Source organism: Theropithecus gelada, chromosome X (genome assembly GCF_003255815.1).
Source record: "Theropithecus gelada isolate Dixy chromosome X, Tgel_1.0, whole genome shotgun sequence".
NCBI classification, from domain to species: Eukaryota; Metazoa; Chordata; class Mammalia; order Primates; family Cercopithecidae; genus Theropithecus; species Theropithecus gelada.
The window spans coordinates 41123210-41138564 of NC_037689.1; the positions used below are offsets into that span (position 1 = coordinate 41123210).

At 45.1% G+C, this 15355-nt stretch overlaps 1 protein-coding gene across 1 annotated transcript in view; it reads right to left on the minus strand.

Moving 5' to 3' along the window:
- Window positions 1-15355, minus strand: part of MAP3K15 (mitogen-activated protein kinase kinase kinase 15) — a 148192-nt gene that overhangs the window by 23345 nt on the left and 109492 nt on the right. The window contains exons 15-18 of the mRNA XM_025372149.1: window positions 14739-14872; window positions 11533-11660; window positions 8812-8942; window positions 8473-8578 (exon numbers count right to left, since the gene is read on the minus strand). Coding sequence (XP_025227934.1) covers window positions 8473-8578; window positions 8812-8942; window positions 11533-11660; window positions 14739-14872 — 499 coding nt within the window. The remainder of the gene's footprint in view (window positions 1-8472; window positions 8579-8811; window positions 8943-11532; window positions 11661-14738; window positions 14873-15355) is intronic.

A 15355-nucleotide genomic window follows, 5' to 3' on the forward strand; every position in this document is an offset into this window, starting at 1 on the left:
TAACTGTCCATCCTGGTACAATTATTTCATAATTGAAGCCTATTTAGTCTGCTTAATTTTAAATTTGGAGATTTTGCACAGCAAAGGAAACAGTCAGCAAAGTGAAGAGACAACCCACAGAATGGAAGAAAATATTTGCAAACTACCCCTCTGCCAAGGGATTAATCACCAGAACACATAAGGAGCTCACACAACTCTATCGGAAAAAAATCTAATAATTTGATTTTTTTAAATGGGCAAAAGATCTGAATAGACATTTCTCAAAAGAAGACATACAAATGTCAAACAGGCATATGAAAGGGTGCTCAACATCCCTAATCATCAGAGAAATGCAAATCAAAACCACAGTGAGATAGTATCTCACTGCAGTTACAATGGCTGATATCCAAAAGACAGGCAAAAACAAATGTGGGCAAGGATGTAGAGAAAAGAGAACCCTCACACACTGTTGGTGGGAATATAAATTAGTACAACCACCATGAAGAACAGTTTGGAGATTCCTCAAAAAACTAAAAAGAAAGTTATCATAGGATCCGGCAATCCCACTCCTAGGTATATACACAAAAGAAAGGAAATCAGTATATCAAAGAGATATCTGCACTCCCGTGTTTGTTGCAGCACTCTTCACCATAGCTAAGATTTGGAGGCAACCTAAGTGTCCATCACCAGATGAATGGATAAAGAAAATGTGGTACTTATATACAATGGAGTACTATTTAGCCATTAAAAGAATGAGATCCTGTCATCTGCAACAACATGGATGGAACTGGAGATCATTATATTAAGCGAAATAAGTCAGGCACAGAAAGACAAACATTACATGCTCTCACTTATTTGTGGGAGCTAAAAATCAAAACAATAGAACTCAGGGACATAGAGAGTAGAAGGATGGTTACCAAAGGCTGGGAAGGGCAGTGGGGGCTGGGGGAAGGTGGGGATGGTTAGTGGGTACAAAAAAAATAGAAAGAATGAATAAGATCTAGTATTTGACAGCACAACAGGGTGACTATAGTCAATACATTTTGGCCGGGCATGGTGGCTCATGCCTACAATCCCAGCACTTTGGGAGGCCAAGGTGGGTGGATCATTTGAGCCCAGGAGTTTGAGACCAGCCGGGGCAACAGAGCGAGACCCCATCTCTACTAAAAATGTACAAAAAATTAGTCAGGGGTGGTGGTGTACACCTGTAGTCCCAGCTACTTGGGAGGCTGAGGTGGGAGGATCACCTGAGCTCAGGAAGTTGGGGCTGCAGTGAACCAAGATCATGCCACTGCACTCCAGCCTGGGCAGATGGGAGTGAGACCTTGTGTCAAAACAAACAAACAAAACAAAAAAACTGTACATTTAAAAAAAATGAAAAGAGCATAATTGGATTGTTTGTAACACAAAGGATAAATGCCTGAGGTAATAAATACCTTATTTACCCTGATGTGATTATTACACATTATATGCCTGCATCAAAATAGTCTATATACCCCATAAATATATATACCTACTATATACCCACAAAAGTTAAAAATAAATTTGCAGATTTTTAAAAATATGGAGCCATGGTGAACAGCACTCTTTCTAAAGGCAAGGACTTAATAATGGCATTCGTATTAGTTATTTACTGCTGTTTAAGAAATGATCCCCCAAATCTATCAACTCAAACAACAAACAGTTAGGTCTTACAGAGTTTCTAAGGGTTGAAATCCAGGAGCAACTAGCTAGCTAGGTGGACCTGGCTCAGGGTCTCCCAGGAAGTTGCAGTCCAGACAGCAGTTGGGGCTACAGTCATCTGAAGGCTGGACTGGGGCTGGAGGATCAGTTTCCAAGCCCACTCACTAAGGATAGAGCTAGTGGAGGGTTTCGGTTTTTCACTACATGGGATCCTCCATAGGACTGGCTTGAGACACGGCTTCCCTCAGAGAGAGTGATCCGAGAGAAAGAGGAATGGCACACTGCCTTTTATGACCTAGTCTCCAGGTCACACACCATCACTCCCACTCCTTCCTATTCATTAGAAGCAAGTCACTAAGTCCAGTCCACATTCAATGGGAGGGAACCATGCAAGGGTGTGACTATCAGGAGGTAGGGATCATTGGGGGTCATTTTGGAGGCTGCCTGCCACAAATCTGACTTCTGGTGAGCACTTGATGGCTTACCAATTGTCTCCATGTAGCTTTGTCCATCTGACTCAAACGACTCTGGAAGGTTGGGCAGAGGAAGCACTGTCTACCATTATTCCTGCTTCACACAGGAGGCAACTGAGGTTCAGAGAGGCTAAAGGATTCACTTAGGCTAGAACCCATGTCTTCTACCTCCAAGTTCAGAACTACACACCATGACATCACTCATCCACATGCTACATCAAGAAGCAGCACTGCTGGAAAAAAAGCTGCCTGAGTAAGAGCATGTAAGGATTTCCAAAACCATATTGGAGCATCTTTCCATGTCACTGGAAGGTACAGGGCAATAATGGAAAACTGGGTGCTCCATTTTATGCACTACTGTATTCACAGGGTAACCATTCACTCTCAGTACTGCCAACAGAGAGACGGACACACACAACTATTTCAAATACTCAAGGGAACACTCCCTGGTGGGACGCACGCTGGGTGTGTACATCAGCTATCCCAAAGGCTGGATTCTGTCGAGAAAACCAAGTGAAGATGGCATTGTGGGGCATCTGAATCATGCACAACTCCTGGAAAATTGGGTTGCCTTAAATCTGGCTCTCATAGGCCAGGCACAGTGGCTCACACCTGTGATCCCAGCACTTTGGGAGGCCGAAGCAGGCGGATGGCTTGAGGTCAGGAGTTCGAGACCAGCCTGGCCAACATGGTGAAACCCTGTCTCTACTAAAAGTACAAAAATTAGCCGGGCACGGTGGCGCGCGCCTGTGGTCCCAGCTACTCGGGAGGCTGAGGCAGGAGAATCGTTTGAACCTGGGTGGAGGAGGTTGTACTGAGCTGAGAACATGCCACTGCACTCCAGCCTGGGCGACAGAGTAAGGCTCCATTTCTAAAGAAATAATAATAATAAATAAAAATCTGGTTCTCTTGGGGCCCCATATGCTCCCTAAACTATATTTCCTCCAAGGTATGCCCTAACACACTGGTCACTGGTCACAGCCCACTATGGCTCTTAGGTACCCACACCAGCGCATTGGTGCAGAGTTCAGAACAAGGTGACCAAGAGACCCGCAGGCACTGACTCAGACCCCCTAGGGCACAAAATCCATTGGGGACTCCTGGAGAATTGTCCAACAGGATTTTAAGATTACCAGCAAAGAAGACACACGACAGAAGACACGAGTTTATAACTGAGGCCCAGGAACCTTCTATTCTGATCAAGGGGCTGAGAGAGTTGACAGAGTAGTGTAGGGGGTGGTGCTGAGGCAGCTTCTTCAGAGAGAGAGATGCTGGGCTGCCTACCCTCTCCCAAGTTACAGGATTTGGGGCAGGACTGTCCCCAAAAGCGTGTGGGCCCAGGGCAATTCAAGCCACTCAATACCAAGTCACGATCAGTACATCTTCCACAGGCCCTTAGAGATACCGTTAGAGCCCAAATTTCGAAATTTCGTATTAATCAAGTACAGAAAAGAAAAGTAAGGTACAATCTTCCCATGGTCCAGGGGACTACCCTAGTTGACCTGCCCAAGGGATGAGTCTGGTGGGAAGGGGGCGCCACTTGTTCCTAACCCAAAGCCTTTGAAGGGGGCTTCACTGAGCCGACTCAGCTCCGTGTGTATGTGTTCCTGTAGGTAAATTACACAGTGGACTGGCTCCCAAGGGAGCAAAGGTAACTTCCAGCAGCAGACAGGGGGCTGTACGGTCTGGGGATACTGCCACACCCTCTCAACAGTGGGCTGAAGCTTCATGAACCCCGGACACCAGATGGGGGACCTATTACAGAAATACTGGCTTAGGGTTTATCTTTTATTTTTATTATTTATTTGATTGATTGACTGATTGACAGGGTCTCGTTCTGTCGCCCAGGATGGAGTGCAGTGGCACAATCATGGCTCACTGCAGCCTCATTCTTCTGGGCTCAAGTGATCCTCTCACCTCAGCCTCCTGAGTAGCTGGGACTACAAGTGCACACCACACACCCAGCTAATATTTATATTTTTGGTAGAGACGGGGTCTCACTATGTTGGCCAGGCTGGTCTCAAACTCCTGGGCTCAAGCGATCCTCCCACCTCAGCCTCCCAGAAAGCTGGGATTACAGGCATGCGCCACTGTGCCCGGCCTATGGTCTTCCTAAAAGGAATCCTGGGAGTCTCTCTCAGAACCTATTCTGGTTCCAGGGGCTGCCCAATAAAATATTAAAAAGAAAAAAAGCAAAGGAATTCCTGCTCAAACACAGTCCTCCACGAGCTGAATCCCTCAACAGAAAGAGATGGAGGGAGGATGTGATGTAAGCGGTAAATGACTGGGAGGAGGGGCAGTCAGACAAAGGACAGGCCCCTGCCCACGACACAGGCGTTACATCCAGAGAGAGCCGGCGAGGGAAAATCACTAAACATCAGCCAGGCCCACAGCATGCAAAGCCAGCTTCCAACAGTGCTAGTCAAGTGACAACTTTCCCTGTTCCTGTCCTCTCCTTTCTGCAACTGGTGATTAGAGAGAAGAAGCCAACACCCTGCTCCTGACCACAGGTCGCTGCCTGCAGGGAGAGGGGAGAACGGTCTGACTTTTGAATGAGGACCAGAGTGTTGATCAGTGTATTAGCCTGAATCCTTCTTTTTTTTTTTTTTTTTTTTTTGAGACAGGGTCTAGCTCTGTCGCCCAGGCTGGAGTGCAGTGGTGCAATCTCCGCTCATGCAACCTCCGCCTCCAGGGTTCAAGCAATAAGTCCTTTTTAATTCCTGAATTCAGACTGTGTGCGCTCCTTCAAGTGTCGGTATGACTTTCTCTGTTATGTAAGGGTGGCTGGAAAAGTCAAAGGAAAGAAATCCCGCCCCAGGCAGGATGAAAAGTGGGAGAGAAAAATCCAGTGGCTTTTGTGATTATACCCTTTGAGTCCAATGGGTTCAACACATAAGTTACACACCTAAACTCAGTTCTCTTAAAGGCTCCTTCCAGCTCTAATAACCCATGACTTCTAAGTACAAGTGAGTATTTAATTAGCAAACACTTCAATTGCACTTGCTATGTGCCAGGGACCAGTCAAAGCACTTCATCAGTAACTCACTTTACTCTCATAAAAACCCTATGAGTAGGTACGACGAGCATTTCTATTTTACTTATGAAGAAACTGAGGCACATGGAGGTTAAGTAATATGCCCAAGGTCACACAGCCAGCAAGTGGTTGGGCCAGAATTTGAACCAACGATGTTTGCAGCCAGACAGGAACAGAGCTCCTGTCCTGAGTTCTCCTCCTAGGTATCTACCCCAGAGGGCTGAGAACACATGTTCACACACGCTTTGTATGCGAATGTTCACAGTATCATTATCCACAGTGGCCAAAAAGTAGAAACAATCCCAAATGACTGTTAACTGGTGAATGGATGAACAAAATGTGGTTCTCCACACAATGGAATGCCATTCAGCCATGAAGAACAATGAAGTACCCATACACACCACTGCATGGAGGAACTGCAAAAACAGGACTCAACGTGAAAGAAGCTACATGCAAAACCCCATATATTGTATTCATTCCATGCATGTGAATATCCACAATGGGCAAAGTCACACAAACACAACAAAGCAGATGAGTGATAAGCTGGGGCTGGAGTGGGAATGGGGATTGAGTACCAAGGGGCATGAGGGCTGCTAGGTTCAGACGCTGGATCGAGGTGATGGCTGAGTAACTCAGTAAATTTACTGAAAACCAATGAATTGTGCCCTTCTAAGGGGTGCTCTGATATGTCAGCTATACCTCGATAACGCTGTTAAAAAAAAGACAAGTGGGGGCTGACCCTGGCTATAACTTCCTCCCGTTCTCACAGGTTCCCATGTGTGGGGCAAACCCTTCAGAGGAACACACTGAGGGAGGGCTCCAGGCCAGGAAGTTGCCTGAAACCCTCTGGCTCTCCTGCCAGGCTGAGCAACCACCGACCCAGAGTTCTGCACCAACCAGCTGAGATTTCCTCACAGAACTGCTCTGTTTTGCAAAGAGCAATTATATGCAGGGGAATTTCCTAACCAAAATGAGACCCCTTCTTTATTATCCCCCAAACACCCCTGCATTCTTTTGCAATGCAAAATCCGTGCCTCCCCAAGCCAATTACTTGGGAAATGTGATATGCAAGGATGAATTATACATGTGTTTTCTTTGTGAGTTTGTTTCCTCCTCAGGGATGCTAATTATGAGATAAATTGTTGGGGGTTTTATGTCTTGAAATAACTCCTTGTCATATCAGAGCCCCTCTTGCTACGTATTGCCAAGCTAATTGTTGGCTTCCAAAGAGGAGGATACAAGTTATTTTCAATTAGGGTAGTAAAATGCTAAAAGAAAATAAAGTGCTAGTCATACATACATATTCATATACACATATTGATAGATGTATATGTATGTTTATACCAGAAACAATGAATGAAAATTCAATGCACTCATTCTTTGGGAGATTCTGATAGTGTCCCTGGTATAATATTTTCCCATTTTCAGGCACACTACCTCCCTTGTGTTACAAGTGAGAAGTCATTTTGTGATGTATTAAACTTCTCTTTAGATGGTGAATGTGTCTCCACTGTGGGTGTCCAGTGGCTGACACACAACAACTCTCTCGTTGACAAAAAGGCTTTCAAAGCTGAGACATTATTCACCAAAGACCCAAGCTGTCCACTCTACAGCTTTAGTGACTGCAGAGATAGAGAACAGTCACCTGTCTTTTATACCTTATTTCAGAGCTATATTATTTTAAGAGCTGATTTTTTTTTTTTTTTTTTTGAGACAGAGTATCGCTCTGCCACCCAAGCTGGAGTGCAGTGGCACCATCACAGCTCACTGCAGCCTCAACCTCCTGGGCTCAAGAGATCCTCCCACCTCAGCCTCACTAGTAGCTGGGACCACAGGTGCCCACCACCACACCCAGCCAATAATTGCTATAATTATTATATAATATATAAATATAACATGTAATAATGATTATTTACTTTTTGTAGAGATGAGATTCTCCCTATGCTGCCCAGGCTGGTCTTGAACTCCTGAGCTCAAGTGAGATCCTCCTGCCTCAATCTCCCAAAGTGCCCAGCCTATGAAAGCTGTTTCTTTTTTTTTTTTTTTTTTTAAAGAAATGGGGTCTCACTATGTTGACCAGGCTGGTCTTGCACTGCTGGCCTCAAGTGATCCTCCCATCTTGGCCTCTTAAAGTGCTGGGATTACAGGTGTCAGCCACTATGCCAGGCCTCAGCTGCTTCATAATTCTATCAAGCAAGATCTTTGTGATCTTTACATTACTCCTTGGGGGACTACAAACCTTTACTTATTCAAAAATCAGTACTTCTTTCCAATGATCAAAGTTCTTGTTATTAGTCAGGTTTAAGCAGGAATTTCCAATAGCCACAGGTAGCTTTTGACCATCATTCTACTTATTGATCTTGCAACTGTGAAACTAGCTGGTAATTGTATACCACCCTTTGAACCCAGTCCCTCTCAATGCTCGTTATTCCATCACTGACACACGGACAAGAAAATCCAATTCCTCAAAATCACTTAGAATACCACATTCCCCCAGGAAGAATTAGCCTCTCTTGGAAACACAATCATGTCAAAACACAAGGTACCAGAATTCACTACGGTAACAGGTTATTTTTATGACAGACCAATAAAATGTCTTAATCAGTTGTCTGAGGAATATTGTTATTCAGCATTACCTACAATTTCAAATAATGTGCTATTAACTTTAAAGAGATGTGCTGCCATCCTGCTGATTGGTTGAGGGACCTTCAGAAAGCCTGAGCAGAGGCCGGGCACAGTGGCTCACACCTGTAATCTATCCTAGCACTTTGGGAGTCTGAGGTGGGCGAATCACTTGAGGTCAGGAGTTCGAGACCAGCTTGGCCAACATGGTGAAACCTTGTCTCTACTGAAAATACAAAACTTAGTCAGGCGTGGTAGGGGGCGCGCCTATAATCCCAGCTACTTGGGAGGCTGAGACACGAGAATCACTTGAACCTAGGAGGTGGAAGTTGCCGTAAGCCGAGATCGTGCCACTGTACTCCAGCCTGGGCGACAGAGTGAGATCCCGTCTTAAAAAGAAAAAGAAAAACCTCAGCACCTCAGCAGAGCACTCCATCTACCCAACTTCTGGATGACAAAGAAGAAAGTAGGGCAAGCTTGTTGCCACAAGTAGCTGGCTAAGTGCATCACTATGACAAAGTTAAAACAATTTGAATTTGGGGACAATACACCGTCCACTTCAAGTAAATTGCTCACTCTGCTCCGAGAAGGTGCTCACTGAGTAACGGTTGAACAACCACAGCTTGTGCAGAAAGCGTAACTGCGGGATGGGCACCCCACGCCAAGCTCTGGTCCGCTTACCAGTAAAAGTCTCTGTGCAGGGGTTCACACCCGCAAGACGTTTTGAGGTCCCAAAATCGGAGATTTTCACCACTCCACTGTAGGTGTTCACCAGAACATTATCGCCCTTTGGAAAAGAACAACATCAAGTGCTTAAAAGACCGGCTGAAACGAACTCATAGGAAACAGATCTGGACCTTGGGAAACCGTCACAAGTCTCTAGGGAAACTAGACTTTGCATTTTGGGGACGGTTGTGCTAAATCATACCCCTGTCAGCCAGTCACTCAGCAGATACCACCGACAGCTCTCGTGATCTGATATGAGCAAAGGCAACCTCGTCAGCTTTAAAAAGCAAGTACCTTTATGTCTCTGTGCACGATCTGGTTTTCATGGAGATACTTAAGGCCCTCCAGGATCTGTTTGGTGTAAAACTTGATCGTCGGTTCCTTCATCGGCCCCCATTTGGATCGCAGAAGAGCCGAAAGGCTTCCTAGAGACAGTCACAGCAAAAAACGTAGCAGGAAGAGAAAGTTTCAATGGTAAGAGTTGAGGGAAATAAAGTGAGGTGAGTTTCTAACCTAACATAAGCGCTTACACCAACACCACTGGATCTGGGCGAAATGCAACATGTTTCCTCCCCACTATAGCTACAGCCAGGGAACGGACTGGAAGCGAAGCAGCACATGAACCTGACCAGAGGCGGAGGGTGAACACAAACCCCTTGTGCCCCCTGAAATTCAGTGGGGCCAATTGTGGGTTTAGCTCTGTTCAGCTGCATGAAGTTAGGAGGAGAGCAAAATAATTCTCTCTCAACTTGAGGGGCATGGCCTGCTGGCCTAGATAACTCAGGTCCCATGACACTTGTTTATAGCAGGTCTGTCTCAGCCATTCTGCTTGGGTCAAAGCCACGTTTTATATCTTTCCTGTAATCAGAAGTGGACAAGTCCAGAGTGAGGGGCCCTTTAGGGTGACAAGGACTAGGACTGGAAGAAGTTGGGTCTCTCTGTCCTCAGTGCGAGAAAGCCACAGTGGCAGGTCACAGGGTAGGACTGTCTTGATCAAGAACCACTTCCCCCAATTATACTATTAAACACTGAACATTTGGGCCAAAAGAAAAGCTCCCTTCAGGACGCTGTGACCACGTCTCGAAGGACATCATGTGAGCTGCAGGACGTCCTGTTCACTGGCAGGAACGGGCCCTCAGACATCAGCTGGTCTCAGCTTCCCACTTACACATTGTTATGGGACCTTGATCTACCTTGGTCTCCCCATCTGTAAAAGGGGATGAAAACATCTGTCTCTGATTCTGTTGATACCCTTAAACCTAAGACCTGGGATGGGGTTATCAACTAATGTGAAGAGTAATGGGTTGGGCGCAGTGCCTCACGCCTGTAATCCCAGCACTTTGGGAGGCCAAGGTGGGCAGATCACCTGAGGTCAGTTCAAGACCAGCCTGATCAACATGGCAAAACCCCATTTCTACTAAAAATACAAAAATTAGCCAGGCATGTTGGCGCGCACTTGTAATCCCAGCTACTTGAGAGGCTGAGGCAGGGAGAATTGCTTGAACCCGGGAGGCAGAGGTTGCAGTCAGTGAGCCAAGATCGTACCGCTGCATTCCAGCCTGGGCGACAGACAGAGAGACTTCATCTCAAAAAAGAAAAAAGAAAAAAGAAAAAAGCAGCAATGGACGAGTTTTCTGACAGACTATGACCAACTTAAGGGGAAAAGAAACTACTTCATTTATCCTAACATAACCCTGAAAATCTAGCCCACTGCCTGGCTCTTTCTTTTCTTTTTGGAGACAGAGTCTCACTGTGTCACCCAGGCTGGAGTGCAGTGGTATGATCTCGGCTCACTGCAACCTCCGCCTCCCGGGTTCAAGCGATTCTTATGCCTCAGCCTCCAGAGTAGCTGGGACTACAGGCACACGCCACCACACCTGGCTAATTTTTTGTATTTTTAGTAGAGAGGGGGTTTCTCCATGTTGGCCAGGCTGGTCTTGAACTCCTGGCCCCAAGTGATCCACCCGCCTCGGCCTCCCAAAGTGCTGGAATTACAGGCGTGAGCCACTGTGCCTGGCTGACTGCCTGGCTCTTAATAAATATACTTAAGACTCTTCCTGTAATAGTAGACTCTTAATAACTGTCGGTTGAGTGAATGAATGAAGATTTCTAACTGAGGTTTCAACATCTGTATTCAGATAACTATTATTTTATTGAAGAGTTTGTTTTGTTTTATTATTTCAATGAGCACTTACTGAGCTCTTGTTCTCTGCCAGACAGAATCCACCCAACAGCTCACCGAGACAGCGTTATTGTTATTCCAATAATTATTACTCCAATTATCAGAGTCATTATTACTCCAATTTTACAGTTCATTTATTCAATCAGAAAACTGAGGGCACAGAAAGGGAAAACAATTTGCCTGAAGTCACACAGCTTGTGGATGGAGGAACTGATTCAAACTAGATGGTCTGGCTCCAGATCCTAGGAACTCCCCACCTGTGCCCTACCTCTTGAATTCAGGGATTTTTGTGGATAAAACACTGGTGCTTGATTTCATCATCAAAATGCTATTTTGCATTGTCACTTTAACACCTATGTTCCCTCTTCTGCACCCTTGTCCAAATCCATCTTTTAACTCCTAGACTGTGAAGGCCTCAAAGCCAAAGACTGTTTCCTCTGTAGACAGTCAATGAATATTTGTGGGTTGAACAAACTGCATCAACAAACCAGAAATAGACTGCTTATATGACATTTGGAAAGTATCCAACTTTCCAACATCTAAAAGGTCTGTTGCTTTTTTTTTTTTTTTTTTTTTTTTTTTTTTTTTTTTAAGAGCGATGGGCTTTTGTTCTGTCGTCAGGCTGGAGTGCAGTGCTGTGATCGTGGCTCACTGCAGCCTTGACCTCATGGGCTCAAGTGATCTTCCCACCTCGGCCTCCCAAGTAACTGGGACTACAGGCGCCCTACAGGCCTGGCTTAGGGGTCTGTCATTTTGTAAATGGCAGGACAACAAATGACATCAATGTTGTAGTGAGTTTCAGAATGTGAGACCAGAAGACAGCGACTACTCACCTCCAGGCACCTGCTCCATAAATATCTTAATGTAGCCATTCTCTGAAACAGAGCCCAGGTACTGAACGATATTGCGGTGCTTAAGGTACTTGTGCAGGGCTATCTCCTCATGCAGTGGCTGGGAATACCTATTGGGAAAACAGAGCCAGGGTCACCTGCCAAATCCCAGGGACTCAAGACCCACATCTCACCTCAACAGGACCTGCCCCACTGCTGCCCATCCCTTCTTTCTGGAAACTTGCTCTTCTCTGGCTTCCATGAGACTACTCAACTTCCCATCTGTACAATAGAGGATATGCCTACAGCCACGCAGGGCTGCCAGGGGCCAAGGCATGTCCATTTCCTTAAGCACTTAGTGGAATAGCTGGTATGTGGTGAGTATTCAATGAATGACTGCTATTGTTACTACTGTTATTGTTAGGGCCTGAACCCACCAACCCTTCCTTACCTCTCTCAACAGCCCCTCTTCCTCTGCCTCCTCCCATGAAGAGTGGTCATCCTCTGCCTCCCATGAAGGGTGGTGTTCTGGAAGGTTCTGTCCTCAGCTGCCCTCTTGTCTTATTCTACAGAGTCACCCCAGACCACAACAGCAGCCACCTAATGGGCCACCCAGCCCTGGTCTCTGGCCTTTTTAATCCATTCCCCACCCTTGGCCATTATACTGCCTCTTCTTAAAACATACACTTTACCGCATCCCTTCCCCACATAAATTCCACATAAAGACCAGGCTATTTAATGTCATATACAAGGACTTTCAAAGATCAGTTCAGGCTAAGGCTTTAAAAAAATTTTTTTGGCCTCATTTCAAGAGCATTTCACTGCCCTGTATCCTACATTCAAGTCATATCAGACAATCTATTGTTCTCTGAATATACTTTGTGTTTTAACAGCTCTGTTTTTCCATCAGCATAGGCCTCCTTTTCCGCTAAACAAATTCTTACTCATCCCTCAAAGTCCAGCTCAAAGTTTATCTATTTTTTCAAACTTGCCACAACTCACTAAGGAGAGTAATTCATTCCTCTTCTGTGTTCTAAAAACACTCTGTGTACTCCTCTATCATGGCACTTGGCACTTTCACTCACAGGCAAAGCATCTGCATTTCCCACCAAACCAGCACCATCCTGGGAAAAGGACACTATCCTAGTCACCTTTCAGTCCCCAGTGCCAGCCCAGAGTCTGACACAGAGAAGGTACCAATCATCGTAAGTTCAGCCTATACATTTACGGTGCTGAACAAAACAGTCTCTAAAAGGTCTCTTCTGGCTCTCATAATCCCAGGAACTACTGATCAGCAAGAAAAAGCTAGAACAGCTATTGCTACCAAATGAAGGAGATGGGACATGCCAGCATTTTCCCCGAATATATACAACTGCAACACCTTATCCATCATGAGAAAAGAGACTGGATGCTGGATGAGGAACTCAAGAGACTCGGATCCTAGTCTTGTTTCTAAACATCCTTGGGAAAGTCATTTAATCTTCCTCAGTCTTGATTTTCTTATTGGTGAAATGAAGAAATGGAAATAGTTCATTTCAGGTCCTGTCTCATAATTCACGTATCATAACATGCTATCCCACTGAAAATCAACAAATAGATGAATGGATGAATGAAGGGTCTTAGAGCTGGCAGAAATCCCTTGCAACTCATCCCCAATATATCAGCAATCACCCGGATAAAAGGGTATTTACACATATTCGTCAGCACTCGGCACTGAAGGCAACCCTACAGCTGTGGTCTGGCACCCCTGTGGACCCTGGGATGATTAATTCCAACTGTGTGTGTAGCTTCTCTACAGAAACACTTGGCAGTCAACATTGCAATGCTCATTTCGCATTCTGTGGGGGTATACATTTAAAAAGAAACCTTTTTTTTTTTTTTTTTTTTTTTTTGAGACAGGGTCTCACTCTGTCACCCAGGCTGGAGTGCAGTGGCACAATCTCGGCTCACTGCAACCTCTGCCTCCCGGGTTCAAGCGATTCTTGTGCCTCAGCCTCCCAAGTAGCTGGGACTACAGGCATGCTCCACCATGCCCACCCATGTAAGTTTTGTATTTTTAATAGAGATGGAGTTTCACTATGTTGCCCAGGCTGGTCTCGAACTCTTGACCTAAAGTGATCTACCCGCCTCAGCCTCCCAAAGTGCTGGGATTACGGGCTTGAGCCACAATGCCCGGCTAGAAACAAACATTTCTTCAAACTAAAAAAAGTCAAAGAAATGAATAAGCAGTACTAATGGTAGAAAAACAGTCCAAAATCCATGGGTGAGGGTGAAGGGTAGGATGTTAAAAAAAATTCTGCACTGCAAAAATCTGATTTTTTTTTAAACTACATGTAATTTTCCGCAATGATGCATCTGAACAAATCATAGCCATTTTCAACTGCTACAATGTGAATTTAAAATAACCCGGTCACATTTAAAAATTATATTTGCACTCAAAAATTAGACAGGCATGGTGACGTGTGTCTGTAGTCCCAGCTCCTCAGGCAGCTGAGGTGGGAAGATCGCTTGAGCCCAGGAGGCAGAGACTGCAGTGAGCCGAGATCTGCCACTGCACTCCTGCCTGAGTGACAGAGTGAGACTTCATCTCAAAAATGTATATATACTTGCAAACAACTACGCAAAAAATGTAAAACTTTAGACCTAGCTGATGGGTGGAAAAACAACAAACATTTTCTTTTAAAATATGATCCTCTGCAATCCACATGCCTCTGAAGGGAAGTTCTTCCATTTTCTCAATCTATAATACACAAAACAAAAGCAGATCACGCCGGGTGCGGTGGCTTACGTCTGTAATCCCAGCACTTTGACAGGCCAAGGCGGGCAGATCACTTGAGGTCAGGAGTTTGAGACCAACCTGACCAACATGATGAAATCCCGTCTCTACTAAAAATACAAAAAAAAAAAAAATCAGCTGGGTGTGGTGTAATCCCAGCTACAGGTTGAGCCACAAGAATCGCTTGAACCTGGGAGGCGGAGGTTGCAGTGTGCCGAGATCATGCCCCTGTACTCCAGCCTGGGCAAGAGAGGGAGACTCCGTTTAAAAAAAAAAAAAAAAAAAAAGGCAGATCATCCCTATTACAAGAGAATGACAGGTTTTGTGATAACATAATGCTTTCGTCCTTAACTCCTCCACACCATCAGCAGTGGGTATGGGATCTGGGGTGTGGAGATGGCACCCAAAATGTGGAAGGCCCGCCTGGACTTGCCTGCTATCTCTCTCCGGAATTTCTTTGATGGCTATTCGCACTTGATTGCTCAGATCTCGGCCAGCATACACAATCCCATACGTGCCTTTCCCCAAGACAACTCTCTCACCATTTGCATCATGGTCATACTCATACTGAAGAAGGAAAAACAAAAGGACAAAAAAGCATACAACTTGTAGCGGAGAAGCCCTCTAAGGCCCCAGAGTTGTCTAGCAACTAAAAAAATATAAATAACATTATTTGAGTGCCAGGCAAGTCACAATCTTAGCTTAGGCCCTTTTCATTAAATGACTTGAAAGGGGTAGAATTCCCCATTGTTCACGTGTTGATAGTACGACTTTATGAAATGGAATCCAAGAAAATTAAAAATATGGTTCGCACATAACTGGCTCACTTTTTGGAAATTCCTCCCCATTTTAATGCTGCAATTTAAAACTGCTTCTAAGCATGTTGAATACCCCGACTAGGTGTCTTCCTGCATAATCCCTTATCAACTTGTCAGGAAACAAATATCTTTCAATAGCCCAGAAAGGAAGTGAAGGTAACTATAATTAACATTATCTTAATAAAAAAGGAAATATGCTGCGGCTTCCCCACTCTTTCAGGCATATGGATCT